Raw genomic sequence first — 23,534 nt, forward strand, 5'->3', positions numbered from 1 at the left:
GGTTGGAGATGTGGAAAATATTTTATTTTATTTTTATTTTTGCGAACGGTGAATTTGGGAGAAAAAGGGTTAAAGGGATCGAGTTAATCGCGTTGTTTTTCCTTTTTTTTTTGTGTCGGTTGTAGTTTGAGAATTGACGTGTGTGGATTTTTGGAAAATGTAGCTGCCAATTTCGAGATGGAAAACACTTTTTCGTTAATCCAGACATTTTTTTCACTCAATCTCTCATTTTTTTTCTACGAAAAAAATAATCGATCTATCCAGTAAACACATGAATGAAGATAAACCCAGATATTCGCACAAAACGTTACATTTTCTTTAATAAAAATTACAACAGTCATTAACAGTTCTAGACGATTCAGTACATTTTCCGTAGCAAAAGGGACAAAATGAGCTCAACTCGATTTAATTATTTTTTTATCACAGCTATAAATTGGGAAATGATTACCGCGTCAAGATGCACAACCCAAAAAAATTGAAGAAAGGGAAAATTCTCTCGCGGATCTAGTGATGTATTTCCACTGAAAATCCCGCGATATTTCCTCCCCAAAAAAATGACCGAACTATCTAGTAAGCCCACGAATAAATACAAAGTGACATCGATTTATCTTAACGTCGTAATGTAACGTGAAACATCGGATTATACACGTGTATCCCGGTGGAGTTGGCACAGCTAATTGGTTCGAAATTATTCACGTTGTCTGTAGAATAGAGTGTGTGTGTGAGAATGTATATGTGTGTTGGTGGAGCGAGTGGTCAGATGGAGAGGCGTGCAATATCCACCGCATGTGTATTGGTCTCTTTGGTCTTACCCCATAACATATACCATAACCATGCATGGATTTACAACACCAATGACCATGTGCCTGGGTATATACTTTTCCCTCGTGATGGAATTCAACGTTGGGATGAGCCTGCCAGTTTACTTGGTTAGTGTTGGTCTCGTATTGGTTAGGGCAACCTAGGGAGGTGAAAAAGGGACTTTGGGGCCCCCTTTCTTGGTCTTTTTTTTTTCATCCACTGCCTCTCAGGGACTTACCTCTTTATCTCTGTCACGAACCAAAGGAGAACAGGCAGAGAAGGGCTTTGGTGCACGTGCAACGTGTGTACACGTGGAGTTGTATTTTCTACGTGCACTTGAGGAATATACCCATTTATTTACCGGCGGGATTGAAAATTAGAGGTGAATTAGATTGCATCGAGGAAGTTGAAAATTAAAAGAATTATATTCGTCGTGGGGGAGACGTTGCGAGGAAAAAAATAGAGGGGAGTTTCATGAATTTTCACCTGTACCCGTGTGGTAATTAGATTTTTACCTCTGGAATATCGGGATTCGTGGAAAATTCGAGTATTATTGCAGTTGCCTTTTATCAAATGTATATTTGGACTTTAAATTTGAACGTGAGTTTTTCCTGTAGTTTCGACTCTCAATCGGTGATAAAAATATATTTATTTAATTAATTTCCCTCTTCGACACGAGTGTTCGTTTGTCCATCAGGAAAACTCCATCGGTTTTCCTGGGAAATAATAGAGTGACATTCTGCTACTTTGGCGTGGTGGCTGCCACGAGCGTGTGCAAGTTGAGGAAAAACACCCAGTTTGAGCGAAATGAAAATAAATAAATGGAATAAAAAACTGAAACTAGAATAAAATGAGACAGCGGGGAGAACCGGTTGCAGATAGTTTACCCGTGCCTCCCAGACGATACGGTTAATCTTCGCACCAAGCTCTAAATAAGGAGATTAAAACGTAGAGAGTGAGGGAGGAAACTTCCAGTTGAGGGAGAGGAAAAAAAAGATTTTTTTAGAAAAAAAAGGACGAACAAAAAAAAAAGAAACATGAGAAAACGCTGTCCCGTGGACTTATCGCGTTAATAAAACTCGAGCGTCCTCCTGAACGTCTCGAGTAACTCTTCTCCTCGTAACCAAAATGGCGGGATGGGCAAAGTGGAAAATGGAAAAAGAAAGTGGAATCTCCTCCAAATGCCCCGGAAAATATACTCGATCGTTTAGAACTCTTAATGACACTTCGAATTTCTATTAAAGAAATTTAAAGTTTCACACGGATATCTGCGTTCTACCGTTCAACCTCTGTTCCGTACCTGTTCTCCAGCCTCCGGATTCCCCATATATTTTTTTTCTTCCTTTTTTTTTCATTTCTTCCCGAGTTTTTCCCCCGCGCCTTCTCTGACTCCAACCATTTATGCCGCCTGGGGCTTAATCCAAGTTTCCTTGACGATCGCATTTGTTACCTCAATCGCTAGTTTAAAAGGCAGTTCTTTCCTCTTGCCCTCTTTCACTCTGCAGTGGTGTAACGGTACCCCTTTGCCATATTTCTCCTACCCCTGGCCTCTCCCTTTTTTTTTCCCCGCCGTTATCGTCCTCTGACGTGATCTCGTCTTGTTTCGTTTCCCTTTTTCTCTTAACCGGGTCCTCTCTTCTTCATGATGACGCTCTCTCCCTCTCACCTTTGCCCCGCCACTTCTTGCCATTTTTTATTTCATTTTTTTTTTTCGCTTTGACCTGCACAACCAGCCAGAGTTCTGTTGGTGTGTCGTAACGCGCTTGACCGACCGACACGAACCATTTAAATTCCATGCTCGCACGAGTGAAAACTTTTCGTTCGTGCTTACTACCTGCAACCGAATAAACCGCCCCCTCTCTCTCCCCCTGCCACCCACTTTTTTACCCCTCCTATCACCCCACTCCAGTGGTTTTCTTGATCGGATATATGTATTTTTTTATACTCCAGTTTCGCCTCTTTTCCCTTTTTCCTTCGTTTTAATCCCGTTTTATGTGCACATGACTTTTCTCTCGAATACCGAATATCAGCGATATGACGTTCGATATCGTGAATTTTTCTTTAAGAGGCGGTTTCTCCCAGTTTTTGTCGTCTATGTAGGTAGAGGAAAAATGACATTTTCACGAAGATGATAAATTTTATTTCCCACCATGTTTTTTTTTACGAACGGGCGTGGGAAATGTGCGGGTAAAAAATGCAGTTGAGAATATCGGGTTGAGGTGAAGGGAATTTATTCAGGAGTTTTTTTTAGTGTTTTTGGGACCGGATGGAGCATTTCATGCGATGATGACGACTTTTCTGTGTCGATGATTAATTTTTCAGGATTGATTTTTCGATTTTTCGGTAATCAATTTGGGGTCTAGACACTGCACTCGAATTTTGACCTCCCATTACCAAATCTAAATAGAAATTTTCCGCATCATTGAAATTTGATTAAATTGATTGGCGAAGTGGTGGAGTGTACGTAACACATGTGGGGTAATTAAATGACAAAGGTCAGTCTTAATTAACGTCATGTAACGCATGACTCTGCGTGTCACGTTGGGGCTTTTCGTGTGCGGTGTAGAACGAGTATTTTAGATCGAAACAATTTGATGAAATGTGTAATTCATGAGAGTGGAGGGGAAGATTAACCCGCAAACTCGTAGTGATGGAAAATTTTTCAAATTCCTCCTTAGATTTTTCATTAATATATCATTCTAAACATATAGGAGACGCTGGGGTAAAACAGACACCATTAAAAAACTATTTCATTCAGAATTTTTATCTATTTATCTTTAAACAAACATTAAACAATTATAAAGGAATTAGTCAAGTCATAGACGGCCAAATCCCCAATTCCCCAACAATAAAAAAACATTAAATAATATTAAAAAAATGTCTAATAATAATGCACACTGTCAAATGGACTTGAACATTTTTAATATATTTAAACTAAATTAATAACGTCCGTAAACAATTGAAAAAAAATAAATTTTTGTTTCGGAACCCCTTATTAAACATTCGATCTGATAATAATTCAATGATTTTCAATAAGGCAAATAATTTTAGAGAGTCATTCCGTGATCCGAGGGAGACATTCGACATGTTAATTGCTACTACACCAATAAAAAAATGTCCATATAAAACCCCACACCAATTTCGTTGAACGTTCGCTTGCTCATGCTTTAAATGAAATTCTCGGGTGAAAAATGACTCGTCTCGATGATTTTTAAAGCGAATGAAATATCCACAGTGGTGTGGACATTAATCTGCGCCACGTGCTTGATCTTGATAGGAAAGAGGGTACGACTTAAATGAGAGAGTCCTCGAGGGTTCGACCAAGAGAGACCTCCCTACTCGTTTGCACTCCTCATCGTCATCGTCATCGTGTGTGCCCCGTTGAAGTTCGTGGTCCAACGAGAATCACGACTTCTTCACTCGGTGTATGTGTCCCTCGTCGTGAAATCCCCAAGAGCCCCCACGATTGCGTATATATTAAAATCCCCTCCCATACCTCTCCCTCTTTCTCCTCACTCACCTCAAGGTACTTCTCATTTTTTCCACGTTTTTTTTTTTCTTATTTTTTCAACCCCGTGACCTCAAAGAGCGCAAACTGACATCGAAATGTATATCTCCAACACGTGCTTGTTAACTTCGTTAGAGTCTTATTCTATAATTGAGTCGAGTTCTTCGCCCAGAGATAAAAATTCAATTCAATTATTCCATGAACTCAGAGGTGCACTGATCGAGAATTTCGTGACAGGGGTCTTGGTATTTTTCATCATTAATTTATCAAACTTCTCTTATCCACTCGATTGATAATTTAATTCAATTGGAATTTAAATGGACCGCGGAAAAAATATCCGTGCATTTATCCCGGAAGTCCCCCTGTCCTCCATTACCACCTCTTCCCACAATTTATCCTCAGAAATCATTACAAGAAAAAAAGTATCAAAACGTCTTCTTACTTCCTTAATTGCGCCACTCACACAGTCTCATAAAACTTCAAAGAACTGGATAATAACAGACTGAATGAGCGAGAAGATTTCCGGTGGCGAGGGGGGGCAAAAGAGGGGGTACAGTTTCTGTGATACCACGTGGTAATTGAGGTAAACTGGTTGCACGAAACTCGGCTATCGAAACACCTCGAGAAAAATCCAAAAACCAAAAAAAAAAAAGAAGAACATTACAAAACAGAATCAGCTTTAAACATTCCGGATGAACGCGAAATAAAGTTATTCCCTCCAAGAAGTGAGAGAGAGAAGCGAGTCTTCGGGGAGAGTTTGCCAGTTGAAGGAGGAGTAATAAAACTGAAATCCACCTCATTCCTTTTATCCGACATATTCCCTTTTTACCTTTTATTCCTCCGCATTTCACCTTTCTTTTTATTCCCACCGTACCCCCATATCGTCATCAATGTGAGTGCGTTTCGTGCAAGGTATTCCGGTATAAACCTGTGCGTTTCATTTTGCTAAGGGAAGTGGAATACTTTAGGATCGGTCCATGAAAGTGGAGGGAGGACTAGAGGTTGGAAGGCACCTGGGTACCCATCGATAAATCGCCGTTGGCTCAGAGAGTCCTCCCCCTGTCGTTTTTTATCCCCCACTTATTTCCACCGTCGAACGAGTCATTCCTTTTTTTTTCCCCCGCCGTAACCGAGAAGGAGGTCGAGGACATCGCAGACTCCTATCTGGACCCATTGAATCTACCCATATGGTTATCCTCACCCCCGACATCCTAATGCCATCAGCGAATTCAAGAAAAAAAAACCCCCAGATCTCCCACCCACCCTCTTCCAAAATTGTCCGCAATCCCAGGTCCACGGATGCCCGATATAAATTCGCATTTTTCCATTCTTCAGGATCTCCATAAGTGTAGCAATACGCTCAACTCCCTACCATCGACGATTTATCGACGATTTATCGACTTCCCCTGACCCCACGTAACCCCCACATGTCAATTTCCCCGGATAAAAAAAAAGGGGGGGAGGACGGGGGTGAGTGGTGAAAAACGACGGAAAAATATATCGGTGAAAGAGAAAAAAAGTTCAAGAGTTCGTTAACGTCACGCGCCGGACTCGGATATATCACGTGCGATATTGCGGCAGAGCTGTCCATCAGGATAGTCACTGTGCGGACTGCTGGGAGAGAGCCTTCCAATACGCATATCAGGGATCTCAGCAAGTTGTCATGACAGAGAGAAGGAGGGATATCGAGGGAATGAGGAGGAAGGAGAGGATGAAGTTAAAGGGCTCGATGGTCAGTGGTATAACCAGCGGTTTACCTACCACAGTCAAGTCGACTTGTACATATCCTCCAGTGAATCCATGCATGGACAGTTGGTGGAAGGCCTTGGTGGGGACATATGCACACACCAAGCCAATTGCCTTCAGGATGCTTTTGAAATCAATCCCGCGAGGAGAGTCCACTATCGATCCAATCCCGGTTGTCTTCTTTTCCACCTCTTTGGAGTGGGTTAAAAGGCACTGGTGGGGCAGGGGGTGGAAGGTAGGGGGCACCTTCGTTAGTTAAACTCGCCCACACTGAGGGACTTATATACACAACTTTGGCGTATCTCCTCGTTAACTGTCCTTAGTGGTGTATAAACTTTTGCTGTCTCTGTTTTCTCGAGGAGAGTTGGCGAAATGGCGTGCCCTCCGCAGACCCCCCATCACCCTTCACGGATCTACCCCTGTAGATGTTGGTGGATGGGGCAGTGGGGGATAAATAAAAAATATTCTCCGTTTAGTTTGGTTCGTGAGGGCTGAGCTTTTATTTTTTTAATTGAGAAAGTACACGCCCGGAAACGAGCCACTCATCTTTCTCTCGTACCCCCTCTCTCCTTTCCTTTCAACCTTTCTCTGTATAGTCGTTGGATTAAACTTGAATCTGAATTCCGCTATTTTTTTTTATCTTGGGGGAAGCTCTTTTGACGTCAATGGTGGATTAATTGAGCGTGTTTAATGTTGGGGGAGGGGGATATTTAATTTTACTTGGGAGGAATAATTTAAGGTCTAATAAGCGTTATTTTAATAGGTGATTTTTCAAGTGTTTTGCACTGAAATTTTTTCGTGAAGTTGGGGTTCAGGTTGAGACGTTTGTTAATTATTTCTTCAAATTTCCGTCATAGAGTTATAGGAAATTTTGGTTGTATGAGTTTGAATTGAATTTCAATTAATGGCGGTGACTGCATTTCTCATTTATCTTCGAAATTCAAGACAATTGGATTTTCCATGTTACGTAATAATTGATTTTCCAATAAAAGCTCGAATTTTTACGCTGATCGTGAACATTGAACATCAAATGCGATTAAATTTCCAATAGATTGAAAATTCTGCGAAATTACTGGTTGAACTTTCACAATTTTCACGGCTTTTCCGTGCCATATATCGCCCAAAGAACAAAGAATAACCAGAATATTCAAGAAATTAAATGATTCATCAATGAAGAGTTGTTAATAATTTCAAATTTTTCTTTCCAAAATTTCAAGTGTAATTTTCCAACAGTAAATGATTTTTAAATTTCCAAAAATAGCAATGACTAAATATGTCTTTATAATTTTTGTTGCAGAACCACTGGTGGATCTCCAAGAAATTCCATCTGCAAGTGGTGGAGGTGGTGGGGGGCGGGTAACCCGTCCCGTAGTATAGTAAGGTAGTATAGAATAATAGCAGAATTGAGAAGATTACCGGGGGACCAAAAAGAGAGTAAAGTGGATAGCAAACGATGATGAGTATTAAACTTGAAATTCGAGGGCTATCGCCTCTCGTAGCACTGATAATTGTCACAGCAATTCTCCTCCAAGCGCCAAAAATAAGGGCAACATCATCGGACATCGTTCACCAATTCTACGATGCCGATGTCCAACGGATGAATCATCTAGTTGTGGATAAAAATACTGGACGTGTTTACGTTGGTGCTGTGAACCGTTTGTACCAATTTTCCCCTGATTTGAATCTCGTTGTTAAAGTGGTAACAGGACCCCAGGACGATGCACTGGCATGTTCGAGTTTGGATTGTCCACGTGAGGCTGTCAAAGGTCTAGTTGACAATGTCAATAAAGCACTTGTCATTGATTACACAACATCACGACTAATATCGTGCAACAGTTTGTTTCAAGGTACATGCGATGTACGAAATATTCACAACATCACTGATGTCGTTCAGAAAGTCAAAGAGGCTGTTGTTGCTAATAATGCAACAGCATCAACCGTTGCATTTATAGCACCAGGACCACCAAATCCACCAGTGTCACAGGTTATGTACGTCGGTGTAACGTACACTGGTAATTCACCGTACAGGTCAGAAGTGCCAGCTGTCAGTTCACGTTCACTCGACAAAGACAAGATGCTGAACATTGCTGAATCTGCAGTCACAACTGGCACCAGAATTTACGTCAATTCACTGTCACGTGAGCGTTATCCCATTAATTACATCTATGGATTCAGCAGTGAGGGATTCAGTTATTTCTTTACAACTCAGCTTAAGGATACCGATGCCACTAATTACATATCAAAACTCGTCAGACTCTGTCAGGATGATATGCATTATTATTCGTACACTGAGATACCAGTTGAGTGTAAGAATCAGGGGAGAAATTATAATCTCGTTCAGGCTGCTTATGTTGGTAAAGCTGGCTCTGTACTTGCTGGTGCACTTGGAATAACAGCTCAGGATGATGTTTTGTATGCTGTATTTGCTGAGAGTGATGTACCAACTAGTCCGAGACCGAGTAATCATTCGGCGCTGTGTGTTTATACGCTCAAGAATATCAGGAGAAAGTTCATGAGGAATATACAGAAGTGCTTCAGTGGTGATGGACAACGCGGACTCGAGTTCATATCGCCGAGTCACAAATGCGTCCTTACGGTGAGTACTTTTACTCATTTACCTCATTACCATTTAGCGGCTTATCTCGAATCTGTTGAGTCTTGTTGGTGGAGGGGCTTTTTTTTTATCCAGCTTATGGATTTCTGGCTTCGGTCTTTTTGGATCGGAAAAGTTTTCGTCTTATCATGGGAAGAAAATTGTTTGGCAAAGTGGAGAGTGTAATCAACAGAGGGAGTGTAATTATCGGGGTGGATACAAAGGAGGGGTTGATGGGATCTGGCTCATTGGATGGTCTAGGAAAATTCTACGCCGGAGAACACAGCTTGTGAAATGTTTTTACTCCGAAACTCTGAGAGTTATCATGAAACCAATTTCCTCATAATGAAAGCGGTTCTTGCTGGTATTTCGGGGTTGTTGAGGGGGAAAAAGCGAGCTGTCAACATGTATTTTCCGGTGGAAATTTTCTTGGCAATCTGTCTAGGGTATTTTCACGTAGAGATGAGAATCGTTTGCTTTCCAAAACATCTTGACGATTCTAGAAATGTAAAACGAAAACAAAGTGGAAAACATGAAAAACAATTTCTCAGGTGGTACTCCGGTGCATCACATTGTATCCGTATAATTTTCTCAAGGAAATTAACGCGGGATATTTCTCGATACGTCCTTGTAAAGTCCATTAGAGGGATAAATCAATTGGCAACGGCTCGACATAACCGTTTTATTCTCCACTCAGTACCTGTATTTACGTAACAGGTGGTACTTGGATGAATCGTCGGCATCAATTCCATCTAAAGTGTACAGTAGTTGTGTATTTAAACATACGCGGTTTCTCCTTCTCGTGTTGGGCCCCCCTTCAGTACCCCCTCACTGCCATATGCTCAATCCATTACGAAGACACGTTGAATTGTTGATTATACCGATGAAGGACGGGTTGGTGGGGGGGAAGGGTTGATGGTGGAACGCAAATGATTTTGCACGTGGGTAATGGTGTTTTCAACGTGACGCCAACCCCCCTGTCGGCCCCCCACACAAAACGATTAAATTCACTCTTCACCGGGGGTTTACCTTTATCAATTATGTGGCCAGTCTCGGTTGAATGCAATTCGTTATTGTCATGATAAATAATTAGTCCATTGTTCGACGACAGTCACTGGGGTTTTTGATTTTTTTTAACGAGAGTTCTTTGCCCTTTTTAGTTTCTTCTGGGCGCTGAAATTATTTCTCATTAAAATATAATCTTAATTCGGAAATCGACAAATTCCAAGTCTCTTATGACTTTTCTTGTAGTTCGTGTAAAGTCTTTCACTAGATTGTTTTCATTGAAAAAGTTCTTCGGGACAAGTGAGATGTACTTGAGGAAGTGAATGGTGATTTGGTACACCTGGTTTCGTGGATGAAAGGGAATCTTTGTGGCTGCAGGTCCTTTTTAGTTAACGTGAGAAAATCACCTGCTGCTGGGTAATCTCGACAAACTGATAATGGTTGGATAACCATCATAAAAATACTGTTTGTACGGGGTCTTTTATTACGGAAGGATGTTGTATTCCACTTGAGATAAGGTTTGGTTTTTTGGAGGAGCTTAAGGATGGGACGAGGTAGGGTAATAAAAAAATGCAGCCAAAATTATGAGGATTTTTTGATAAACTGATGAATTCATTAAGCAATGATTTGCAAAATTTCGGATAGTCTAGGAGCAGGGGAATAATATTACAAAATCCTGAATTAACAACTTATGTAGAATCCCTGAAGAAATAGATCACAGGAAAAATACACCCATGATTTTTTTTTCTGCCATTGCCCTGCCCTCAGGCTATGCAAAATTTTGGAGATTGTTGTTTAATAAATTCACCAACGCAGTAAACAATTTTTGTAACGTTGGCTGCATTTTTTAAATTCTTTCTATTATTCCTGCCCTCGCTGGATTATTCTTAAGGTGCAACATTCGCGAAAGTAATTTTTTTTTTTGTGAAATGTATCGGTTCTAAGTCGCCTAAAAATAGAAAAAAGCAGAAAGCTACTTAAATCTTTCGAGAGTTCATAAAAGAATTTTTCTCCTCACGTGTCAACTATTGTCTGCAAAAAATCTTTTTTTCCATCCTGATAAAAGAAATTTCGTGGACTATAGTTTGACCTTTAATCTCCCATCCATCTCCAACAAAAAATACACATTTCAATGGCACGTTCCCACGGATCATGATGAAAAAGAGCTTAGTATTTCTCGGGATCTTTGAATGAGTGGGATATAATTTAAACGAATGACAAAGGGAGAAAAAAAAATCACCTTCGAGTGGCAATGGGGAATTAAATAGCAGAAAAACTCGAAAGGAATGGAAAAAATTATGTGCTTTAGAGCGGTCGATTAGTTCCAATTAGTGACGAACACTCGACGGAGGTCGATCGAAATTGTGCAAAGAGGATGGTAATAATCATTTTCTTTTCTTCTTATTCTTCAGTGGGTTCTCCAGAATTGGGTCGTTCGGGGTTATCGGTTCGGGAATAATTTATGAAAACTGTTATGTCGAATTCACGTGTGTTCTATTTGTCTTGAATTTTTGGTAACTATCGATTTCACATTGACTATAGACAATTTTTTATTCCGATCACGTTTTGAACAGTATCGGTGGGTCAATTTCTCTGAGTATTCGTCGAGACCTTGGTATCAATGCTTTAATTGGTAGTCAACAATCTCGGGGTGAATAAAAATACCCGTTTCGCTGTGAATATTTATTGAGCTTGCGGTCATTTAATTTGGGAATCGAATCAATTGGGGCAGTTAATTGATTTATAATGGTCATGGCGATCTGAATAAAAATGGAGTAGGTGACCCGCATGGATAATTAAATGATGGGGATTTATTCGTGGGGATGGTTGTAATTTTCAAATAATAATCCCGGATTTAATTGATTTCGATTGCCACAATTTGGGGAACGTTTGCCGCACATTACTGAATAATTTAGTATTTCGTTGAATATACCAATTCGCCAGAAGAATTGGAATTAAGATTGATACTTGATCCGAATCATCATACAGAGAAATGGTCGCGTGAAACACGAGGTTTGAAAACATAATTTACGCTTCTGAAATCGTAATCACGAGAAAAATATTGTTTACGGTATTTACCACATTTATTTTTATTTTATCTTTGTGCAATCCCAGAATTCAGGATTTTAAGAATATAAATTAAGAGATTGTTTATGTAATTAATGTATTAAAAATGGTAAACTACAACGTATGTTGCCACGAATTATAAGAATTTTCGGTTTTTAACAAAAAAAATTTGTCACGTCACATTGTTTTTTAATAATATCTAGGAATCTGAGAGAGATAACGCATTTTTGGTTATGACCTCTTCTAGAAATCGTAGTCCACTCTACAAAAAATGTTTCTACAAGAATTTTCATATCTCAAAATTATGAGCCTTCGAAACCAAAATAAAAAATAGGATAATATCAAAATCAAATTCATCTCGATCGTTTTTCTAAAATCCTAATCAATTGATAAAAAAAGATGATAAATTCCGATTTCAAAAGTATAAATTTTGTTTTTAAATGTGTTCCACGAGAAAATTTCTGTGTCCATTGAATTTTCGGGGGTGTGACTAGAATGATACGATTCATCGAAGTGAATATATTCCCTCAGGTGAAATTTCACATTCTCAAGACAATTCAGATCGATCGTCCGCCTAATATAATCACAAAACTCTATTTTCATCAGATGCAAAGAGTGAAGTAGTTTAACCACTTATTTTATAAAGAGCATTCAGGATGATGCGCCAACAGCATCGTTGAGTCTTTCAACCTCCCGGTGGAGAAACCTTATCTACTTTGCGATAACTCGATTAATTTCTCGATGAGTGGGCGGTTTTTGCGCCCTAAGGATATTTTATATCAGCTATTCGATTTGCGCTTGAAATTAGATATTCCCTTCTTTCCACCGAGGAAACTCAACGCTGATTACAGATAGAGTCAAATAACTTTTTTTTCTTTCAACGTTAAAACTTTTTAAATTCAAGTATTTTAATATCCTTGAACCCGGGAGAGCGTACTTTTGACTTTATCTCGACTTGGTTTTTTTTCCCCGGCATATATCTCGCTAATATCGGTTTAAAAATAGGGAGCATTGGCGCGGGGCCAATGCTCGATTATTCCAATGGAATCTTTATGTATATCTGTTTCGTTATTCTTTTCCGAGTCGAGACATTTTTTATATGCCGAGTCACAACCAATATCAAATACTCACGCCATAAATTTATCACTCTTAAAATTGCCACATAAAAATCCGTTAATCTCAACTTCTGCGACATTTTCTCATTAAATTCGCTAATTAAATGACATCTTTTAATGAGATTCCCTCAAAATGTTTGATATTAAAAAATAATTAGAACTATTTAAATCCTCATGGACTTCTCGTATCAATTTGAATGCTGATGAAATTCCAAACATGAATTCATTCGATTGGATGAAAATGGATATCTTGATGTTGAAAATAGAAGAAAGACGTAATCTAATTAAATAATTCGATGACACCACTGATACAGCAGTGCTCCCCGGTTTCGCATGACAATCCCAATTCATATTGGCTATCACGATTCTTTTGATATTCCAAACATCCCGTATATTTTGAACCCGAACAATATCGCCTTTTCGTGAATAGAATTTCAATTAGTTCCTCCTGAGTTAGAACACGACGAAAACTCCGGGTATTCCATCCCCGAATTTGCCCCGACTAAGTCCTTTGTGAAAAGCCCACACCAATGCTCAATCCATGAGTAATAAAAATTTTCACTGTCCCCGATAAATCCGGACAAAAAGCCCGAGGCACTTTACCCCCTTGAATGTCATCCTGGCCGTTACCAGGTACGGGCACTTCCGTCAGGATCCAGTATCCGGACACATCCACCGTCCGTCTAAAATCCCAGTATTTTTTTGTCATTGGATAAGAGAAACAATTGTTTGCACAATTCAGGGTTTAATTCTCCAACTGGTTACGGATTCGTGCTAGTGACCGAGATGAGGAATAAAAAAAAAGGGGTAAAAATTGCGGCAATAGAGGGAAGAAAAAAGTCGAGGCGAGAGCCCCTGAAGAATATAAAAAGTGGCAGAAGTAGTGTTACAAAGAGTAGAAGAGGAATAGGGTGAGTGGGTACGGGGACGATGTAGAAGAGAATGGCTAGATTTTTGTTGGATGAAGGTGAGAGAGGGAGAGAGAGGGAGAGAGAGGGTGAGGAAAAAAAAAGTGCTATTCCCGCAAATTGGATGGTCTAGATGGCGCTGGTTAAGGCGTCAGTAGGATGCCAAGGGGTTGAGGGATATTCTCATGAAAAAGGAGAGCAACCCCATGCAATTAAAAAGTTTTCGAATGAGGAAAAAAACAGCCTCCCGCCACCTGGTGGACTAAGAGATTGAGATTGAGGGAAAATGTAGAAATTCGTTTTCCACAGACACTATTTCACCACCTCCGTTCCCGTTTTCTCTTTCATTTTATTCTCTCGTCAAACCTCAATGTATCTGGAATAACGAGAGTCCCAGGGCAAAGCTCGTCACATCTTGTTATATTTTTATGATGAGGTTTTCCTCCGTTTTCAACACCGAGTTTTATTATTCCGAGTGCTCTATGCGTTATTCACACATACGGTTGACGTCCCAGGGGTACCAAGGGGTTGAATCAATAGTCTTATCCCGTTGACCTGAAAAATAACATAAAACTTTAGTAAGAATTTCTGATATTACCCTCCGGGTTATATTGCCCCATTATTTTTCATCAAATTTAGCTTGGAATTGGGCTGCAATTTCTTTCGGGGTTAAATTGGATTTTAGGTGAGAGATATTACACCGGAAGATAATGATTTTTTTTTTACCTCAAATTACACGAATTATTCTTCAATGAGAAATTAATAATCCACTCTTCGCTAACTCTCCACCCTAAATATCCCAAAAGTTCCTACTTCCACCCTGATAAATCAGCCCTTAAATTTTTAATACAAATCTCTCGTGCATCAGCCAGCAATTAACCGAAAAACGGGTTAATCCGTATTTATAGATGACGAAAATTCAGGTACCTCCATAACTTGGAGATTTAATCTAGTCGAAGGAGGGAATGGAGAATGAACAACAAAGCCGGTGGAGAAGGTAAAAGGTAGTTGGGGTGTAGTCGAAGAAGGTAGACATGAAGAGAGAAGGAAAGGATGGAGTATCCGAGAGGTTCCAACTCCCCCCCTGAAAATACCGTCGGGTGGTTGGATGGGCGAGGGGGTGAAAGGGAGGTGAGCAAGGGGTGGATGAGGAGAAAGGGGAGGAGGAGGAGGTGGAGGTTTAAGGGTTGCGGTAAATGGTAAGCGCTCGATTGATTTACGAGAAGGCAAGCGCACGTATACCGCGCACTAACCGGCTAAAGCCATATATAGAAAGAAGAGAGTGAGAGAGTAAAAGAGAAAAAGAGAGAGTAAAGGAGAGTGAAAGAGAGTGAAATAGAGAGAGAGAGAGAGAGTGAGAGAGGGGCCTCAAAGCTCCCGCGAGCATCGTGAATCGCATTGGACGTTTTATCGTGAATTTTCCGTCTCTCAAGACCCTGTCCCGTCGCCGGGGTTATCGTCATGGCAACGGAGGAAAAAAAAAATAATATTTATTTCCAGCTCCATTCAATCTATCATAAAAGAAATTATAAAATAAAAATATATTGTTGGTAAGAGGAGGAACAAGATTGAGGGATTTGGAGGGACAAAAGGAGAGAATATCCGTGATACAATGAAAAATACCACGTGATTTTACCCACGCATTGCTGTGTATCAAGAGATGTGGGGAAAAAATATATTGTGCGTTACGGTTTTCTCGAAGGGCGAAGTGAAAGCTGGCGCGGGCGTTGGATATTTTAACCGGCTTTACGGTACCGTAGTAATCAGGTTAGACTCTCGCCAAAGGAGCCAACACTGTGCTCAGGTTATATTTGTTGGTGCCCACAAAACGGTATATCACTGCGGTTATCGTGATTATATTAGCAAACCGGAAATGACGGGAATGGTGCCATTAAACGTTGGTAATTCGCGATATCACTGGGTTGTTTGGATGTGCATGAGAATCCTCTTAAAATCAACCAGTGAAAAATGAGTTCTCCAGACTGACTCGTTTAACCAAATAACGCTATATCACTTTTAGCCATAGCCATGATCAAAAGGAGACGGGATAATGTTTTAATGGGTATATATTTTGGGTACTTGAAGAGAGAATTTGTTTTGACTCTCTGTCAATTTTGAAATTAAGAACATCAATGGAATGCAGTGTCACAGGGAAAGACTAAACTCAGCCCTTGGCCGCGGGGAAATTCTATCCAATGGCATAGGGGGATTAAAAAAAGAGGTATTCACCACCGAGGGGTCAGAAAAAGTAGTCGGTGAAATGGTGGGGATTTGTCGGGTGTGTTGTCCCCGGTATGGTGTAGAATTACCAATGGCTGCCGGTGATACTGTCTTCCTCATAATTCCTGTAATCTCGAGTGTATCTCCCGGGGCTAGATACGGCATAACGAAATTTACCTTTGAGTAGCCACTGAGAGATCGCCTTTTTTCCGATTCAATTGACATGCAATCGAATTTACCCGTCCCCTTATCTGACCACAAACCTGATTTTGCATTTTCCAATCGCATTCTCAATTCACATATTTAAAGCACAGAAACTGAAGCCAATTTCCAGGATTTTTTAATCCGTTCTCATCTCACTCATCACTCGGCATAGTTTTTCTTAATATGGTAACATTCAATTTTGTTATCCAGTGTGCAATCAAATTTTAAAAAATCCAATCGTTGAATAGAAAGAATTAATAACGCCTGTTGTTTGTAAAAAAAATGAAATTAAGTGGCTTTTTAAACCACCGGAAATTCAAAATTACTCAATGTACTCCAATTTCCGATGGGAACATGAGTATTCAGTAACAAATTACTCTGAATGGAAAACATGAATTTAATTAGTTTCCTCACAATGCCGGCTGCTCCAAAATTTTGAAATAATAATCAACTGCAAAAGTTTATTAACACTGGAAAAGTGCGAACGCCTATCTCATAGGCAAATTAAACCAAAACTTCTCATCCTAATAAAATAGTCCTCCGAGTCCCCAGTGAATTCCCTTTAGTGATGCAATCGGCGTATAATCGAATTCTCGAAAACCCGCTGGTCCCCTTATCTAACCACCTGAAACCTGATTTTCCACGATTGAAATTATGGATAGAAGTTTCAATTGGCAATAATCCGAATGCATTTGAACCGAGATAATCGAAATGCACTGTCACTTCGGGAGATAATTAGGGCGTGTACAGGTACGGAGGTTAGTGGGCGGATTTGAATTTCGCGGGCAGGAGAAAGGGGGACAATGATGATAATTGAACGCAACAGGCCGGAAATATTGTGAAATAGATAGATGATGGTGGAAGAGGAACAGTGTTCTCTTGCTCATTGAAGCATAATCCTCAACAATGCACTATCTCTCTTGATCCTTGGCTTGTTGACGTCCACCAGAGTCCGGCCCGTTGAGACAAGGAGAATCCCTCAGATGGCAATTTCTTGATAACAATTTTCCGAGATTAGTGACAGCCCAATGGGCTGACTCAGTTCATTTTGTATGTGATTGTTTGGGACAAGTGGTGTGTGAACAAATTAGGGATTAATTGAATTGAATTATTCCCCCATCGGGCATTCTATACCGGTTTTATTTTATTTTGCTGAAATTCTCCAGACAATTATTATTTTAGCTGGGGAAATAATGTTCCTGTGTAGGAGGGAATAATTGATTTTTAGAGCACGTCCCCTTCCACGATAATAATTAGAACACTCGATTAGACGAATAGAATAGAGATTGATTAAATAAAAATATTAAGATTTTTATTATGATAAAAATATTTAAAAAAATATAATTACTAAAATGATTATAGACTTTTCTGCGAATTTTATTATCTTCTAAATGGCGATCTATGGCAAAAATGGCAAAAATGGTAAAAATTCTGGAATCATCGCGGAAAAATGAGGAAAATTAAATCTGAAATATTTCGAATGAATTCGAAAAAATATACGATCCCGTATATTAAATAGAAATATAAAATATGATGGATTGGTATTTTTTCGTGATGTCCTTTGCAATATCGAACGGAAGTTATGAGTGATCCAAAATGAATAATTGATTCATGTCTCGGGGGAGTGGCATGACAATTTCCTTGATTTTTCGGATTCATTTGAATAATTCGAATTTTACGAACATATTACGCTCCCACCAGACACGAGTAATCAACTCAAGCTTGAATTTATCATTGGCCGTAAAAAATTGGAATAATCGTTTATTCATGAGAACAGCTCTGAAATATTTCGTTACGAGTGAAATCGATGTGTCGGTTTAAATTACAGGCAGTTGAAAATAGCGGGTAATCTGGAATTACCGGTGCCTTCCACATCACCCTTGCACAATGGCTCGCTGGTGAATATTCCCTTTTCTCACCCCAATCTCCACTAGTCTGGATATTCAGATACGCGTCTGTAATAATCTTTAACCAGCAACAACCGGTGCATTTGTCGGTGGAGGTACATTCAGAACTATCTACCGAGGGTACTTTGGACAGTGTAATCAACTCTCGATTTACTTCCGAGTTTCTAATTAGCTTTGCCCCCACGTGAATTTGTTGGTGAATCCGTGTGGCAATTGTTTCGTCGATTTCCATCGAGAGGTATTATTCCTCCACCTATCCATCCCTCTCTATCCCCAGTATGTATGACTGGTGGTGCATTACTCGCGTGTAATTGTGAATGTAACTACCCTCAAACCCCTTCACCAAGGCCACTGGCCAAATGCAACTAAAGGGCGAATGCATTATCCTCGTCGATCGCACTCATACGGATTTTGGAATTAATTGCGCTTCAGCGCACGTTCGCTTTGTCCGGGTTATCCTCTCCGCGAAAAATAATACGTGAAATATTGCTATGGACACAGAACACATTATTTTACGCATTATTTGTGAAATTTACACGAAACCAAATTATACATTCTGACATATTTTTGAATATGTTAAATTCCATATGCAATATATCTGTATATATCTGTATATATCTGTATATATCTGTATATATCTGCATATATCGACGGACGTAATGATAATCGTGATTGAAAAATTTCCTCCTCGAGAAATCCAAAAGAATTGGCGAGCATTCGATTAAGAGCTTATCAGCATCAAATAGAATGCTCGCCAATGGAATGTCTTCATCCCTCGCAAATGATACATTTGACAAAAAGTTGAGAAAAAAAAAAATCGTCAACTGGTTGATAGAATTTCTCGAAGCATTTGAATTTTTTTCGTCTCCACGTAATTTCCTGCCCTGGAAAATGGCGATTCAACAGGATAGCCTTATATCGACGATCTTTATATGCATTCGCTCTTGAGAGCACACCATTTTCCTTCTTGGAAGCTGAAGTCGACGCCCACAGCACCTCCCTCCTCTCTTTTTTTCACCCCTCATTTTCCCCGTCTCTTTTACCTCCTCGACGGAGGGGTTTGCGTCTTGTCGTGATACTCCAGCCCTATATATGCCAATGCCCGCCGGTAATTTTCAATTTCAATCTCACCCATTTCCGAATTCTCAGCTGCGCACCGTGAGAATTCCTCCAGGGCGAGATGAGACATTTTTTTTATACTCCTACCACCCCCTCATCGCCCCCTAATTCCCCCATTCCTGTTCTCTCGAATGTCTCTTTCAAGATTCTCATTTTTATTTTATACTGATGAGAACGTCTGTCTCTCACCCTCGATTGATTTTCAAATTCCCCGGGGAATGAGAAAAAGTCAGTTGAGATGATTTATTGAAAAGTCGAAGGCGCGAAATATTACCAGGTTCAATAAACATTTATCATTTTTAATAATTATATTGACGGTTGATTATCGCACGGAGAGACAAATCAGATAGAGATTACCAGAAAAAAAACGATGAAAATTATGTTTTAACGGTAATCCGCGAGGCAAATTAATCTCAATAAAAAGTTTGAGTAAGAAGAGGAATTGTACGAATTGTCACCTGATTTTTACGATCTATCCCGTAACAATGACCCATCAGTCTGATGACTGATCACTTTGCTGAAAACTTGTTCCGTCATTTTTCCCCACCGATCATGAAATTATTTGGAATAAAACCCGTCAAGAATTTTCTCCGAGATTTTAATCATTCGTGTAAAATGACGGGACAACTTCGTACTGCTTCCCGTGATAAACTTGAAAAATTACTGAACGTTTCCGAATTATTTTCCCATAAAACAATTGCTCATTTCAGACTGCCTGAATTATTCCATAATTTTTACTGAATATTCATCTCCATGTGCACTAGATCTCGGCGGGAGTTGCCAATACGATTTCTAATTGATCCTCAGAACTTATATTTCATCAAACATTCCCACAAACTGGGTTAAATCCATCCCCCCCAAAAAGTCAATATATTCCCTCACCCAGAGAACTTATCTCCATTCTCAACGTACCCATTGATTCCAAAGTTTATTAACTTTCAAAACAGATTTCGCAAGTTGCGGAAATAAAATGCCATAACTCAACAATAACTACTTCACCGGTATAAACTTTTGACAAAGGAAAATGATTTCATTGATATCCACCTCACGTTATAAGTCGTCTCGGTGCAATTCCATGATGCACTGAGTTTTCCATAAAATTTTCTCACCGATCGAATAAAGGATCGTCAACGTCTCGAAGCATCATGACACAGTGCGAGGAGTGGAGGATATAAAATGGAGGATAAAAGAGGAAGAGGATACATAATACAAGTATAGGGGAGAGATAAAGTAACGTGAAAGATGAAAAAGCACGGTTGGGTAAGAAAAAAGAAGGATAAATGATAAAAACGCGCAACAGGGCGGAAGTACGTAAAAGCGGATGGGACGTCGATATCACTCAATGGTGGAGTTAGGGGTGAGGATGTGATGGTGGTAGACCCTGGGCTTTTGTTGGTCTATTCGGACGCATCTCCCTTTCTTCTTCCACACACATTTCTACCCCATACCAAGTTGCTTTTCCCTTGTAAATACAACCAACCTCGCAATACACACCTAAACAACCTCAACCTCCCTTCAACATGCTTGATGCTCTTGTGCATCATACATAAGTACATATTGGCCTGCAAACATACGCATTATGTGGCACATGGGGTAAACGTGATGGAGACAGTGAGAAAACCCACGTATAGAGTGGGTCTTTTGTGTTTGTCGAGTACACATTTAATCATGCGGGGATTAAATTCATTCCTCTCAGTGTTTATTTGGAGATTTGTCACCAGATGTTTATGATATTAATTGGTGAGTCGTTTTGATCTTGGATAACTCTTATTTTCCATCTGTTTGTCTGTCTGATTGACCACCAGTTGGTGAAACAATTTTTCATCACGTATATCTCATGGGTAACAGTTGGCATGGCATATCACTGAGTCGTTACATCTTCAATAGCTAATTCTCATTTCACCTAGTTATTCGAATGAATCGTTGAGTCAATTTGATTACAATTTCCGATGAATTAACCAAGATTGGCGTCTCAAGGATGGCTTGTATCGGTAGTGGTGATAGGTGTATAGATCATGCGTCAGGACACAAGTGTATGAGCAAAGGACGTTCAATCTCTGGTTAGTACAAGGGGTGTGGGCAATGAGCACATAACTGCACGTCCATTGACGTCACCCCTATGTGTATCACGTCCCCAGGTATTTCGATTGGACAAACGTAACACGCCACCACTACCTCCAATGCCTCCACTGCCTCCACTGCATCCACTGCCTCCACTGATCAGTGTATCAGGATAGATCGATAATGATTATACTCAAGTGGTTGGTTGATGCCATTGATGTAAATCGGAAGGAGTTTAATCTTCATCAGCACAAGTTTAGATCACTCCAAACAACATAATGAGTCACTCCAAATTGAATTCAATATTGTTACTTGCTATATCGATGGGCAACTCTATCTTTTACTATTGACGGACCTTTGATTCAGTCTCTCAGCGACCAATCAACCGTCCATCCAGCTGAAGGAGGTAAATATCAATGGTTGACGGGGAAACGAGAAGTACAATATCTATTTCCGAGAACGACTCTTTGATTCCTCAGTTTATTGAAGTTCTTTGTGTCAATAAAAAAAAATCTTGTACTCGACGGAAAAAATACTTGTGTGCTTTTTTGTTTGAGTGAAGCATTACGAGTTTCTCGGTAATGAGAAAAAATTTCATGGGGGGAGGGAAATTGTTTTGATGAAATTTTTTTACGTCTTCGCTGATATCGAGGGGCTTGTTGGAGAAAATGATGGGAATTTTGTTTTATCGGAGTAATTAGAAATGTTCGGTGGAGTTTTTGAGGAAAGAATGGCTTCTGGTTCTGAATATTTTGTGATGAAACTGATCTGGGGGGAGAATTTCGACTGGTGAAATTTCCGAATGCGAGGTGGTGGTAGAAATAATTCAGGGTGCTGTTCAATTATCGGACTGGTTGACAATTTCATTGAGAGAAGACGTTAATTGGTTGAAACGTACCATTTTAGAATCCCCAACGCCCCAGGAGCTGGACTATCGTCAATTCAAGAATAATTGTTCTTGAATTGAGAATTAAATTCTTAAGCACATCCATTAAGACATGAATTTTTTAATGCACAGATTGTCGTGTGAAATTTCTTGGAGAAAATCGATAGCAATTTCAAGTCGCGAGATTGAAATTGAGTGAAGGTTGAAGGACTCATGAGACTCCAAGTTTTTTCATAACAAAAATTTCCTAATCTCCTTAGATGAAGAATTCCCGTATATCCATACAAGAGAGTAGATGAAAAATTCCTGTCATGTTAATGGCATTGACGAGTCATAATGGAATGCTCGTAATGATCAGCAATTGATGTTGACAAGCACTAAACCCTCAGTCAAACGTTTTCCACTCGTGGTGATGTTGACTTGCACTTCTCATCCCGGTTATCTCCAAAATATCTCCATTGAAAGTTCCCCACGTGCATCTGAATTCCCAATCAGTTCGAAATTTGATGACTCCGCGCAAGTACTTCACCGCCAAATGCACATTCGCTGCAATCTCCAATGCGTCATTTTCAAACAATTAAAACTAATAGACAAATTGGATTCATCCTAGTTGCATCCTCATATCACCCCCCTCTCCTCTTATAAAAGAGAATTTCTGCTGTGCAGAATATTTGTAAATTAAATTATGCAATGAAATTCAATGTTTGTCATAAGAGAGGATTAATTGACAATTAGTCATTGATTGCATTAATCTTTTCTACTTCTCTCAAATAAATCATTATTTTCTATGAATATATATAATACATTATTAAAGATACAAATTCTTAAGTGCATACGTTTCACGACCAGTTTTTACCCGATATCTCGGAACTGAAGGAATATATCGATTTTTTTGCATAAACATTTTTCATAGAAAAATATTATAGCAACAAAAAAGGTATCAGTGAAAATGTCGTTATCTCTCTTCAATTCTCAGATAATTGCTAAAACCCGATTTCGAAGAAAATGCACTTTTCCCAGTTTATCTTATATTATATTTTTTTTATGGATAATTCCATTGATACAAACAACTGGAACCACAAACAATATATTTGTCTAATTGAACACAATTCCCTAGAGCCATCTTCCCAACCAATAATTATAGAGTATCACGAAACTTTGGAGTATCACGAGTATTGCTCATCGCCTCTCGCACCGGATATCGGAAATAATCAAAGTCCACAACTCCATCCCCCCACACCCCCTCGTAACCGAGGTAGAGCGGTGGTTGGAATAAGGCGTAAGTAGAGTGCCTTTGCACAAAACGTTTGGTTAGAGCTTATGAATAGAAACGGGTCGCAAGGGTGGAATCGTTTGCCGGATCTTGCGGGTACATCACGGAAACCGTTGGATGG

At 39.6% G+C, this 23,534-nt stretch overlaps 1 protein-coding gene across 2 annotated transcripts in view; it reads left to right on the forward strand.

Annotated features, from left to right (window-relative positions):
* PlexA (plexin A) overlaps positions 1 to 23,534 on the forward strand; it is a 178,894-nt gene that overhangs the window by 52,193 nt on the left and 103,167 nt on the right. For both annotated transcript variants that reach the window (XM_011306537.1, XM_011306538.1), the window contains exon 2: positions 7,353 to 8,651. In XM_011306537.1, coding sequence (XP_011304839.1) covers positions 7,509 to 8,651 — 1,143 coding nt within the window. In that variant the 5' untranslated portion in view covers positions 7,353 to 7,508. The remainder of the gene's footprint in view (positions 1 to 7,352; positions 8,652 to 23,534) is intronic.

Source organism: Fopius arisanus, unplaced genomic scaffold, assembly GCF_000806365.1.
Source record: "Fopius arisanus strain USDA-PBARC FA_bdor unplaced genomic scaffold, ASM80636v1 scaffold00048, whole genome shotgun sequence".
Taxonomy (NCBI): domain Eukaryota; kingdom Metazoa; phylum Arthropoda; class Insecta; order Hymenoptera; family Braconidae; genus Fopius; species Fopius arisanus.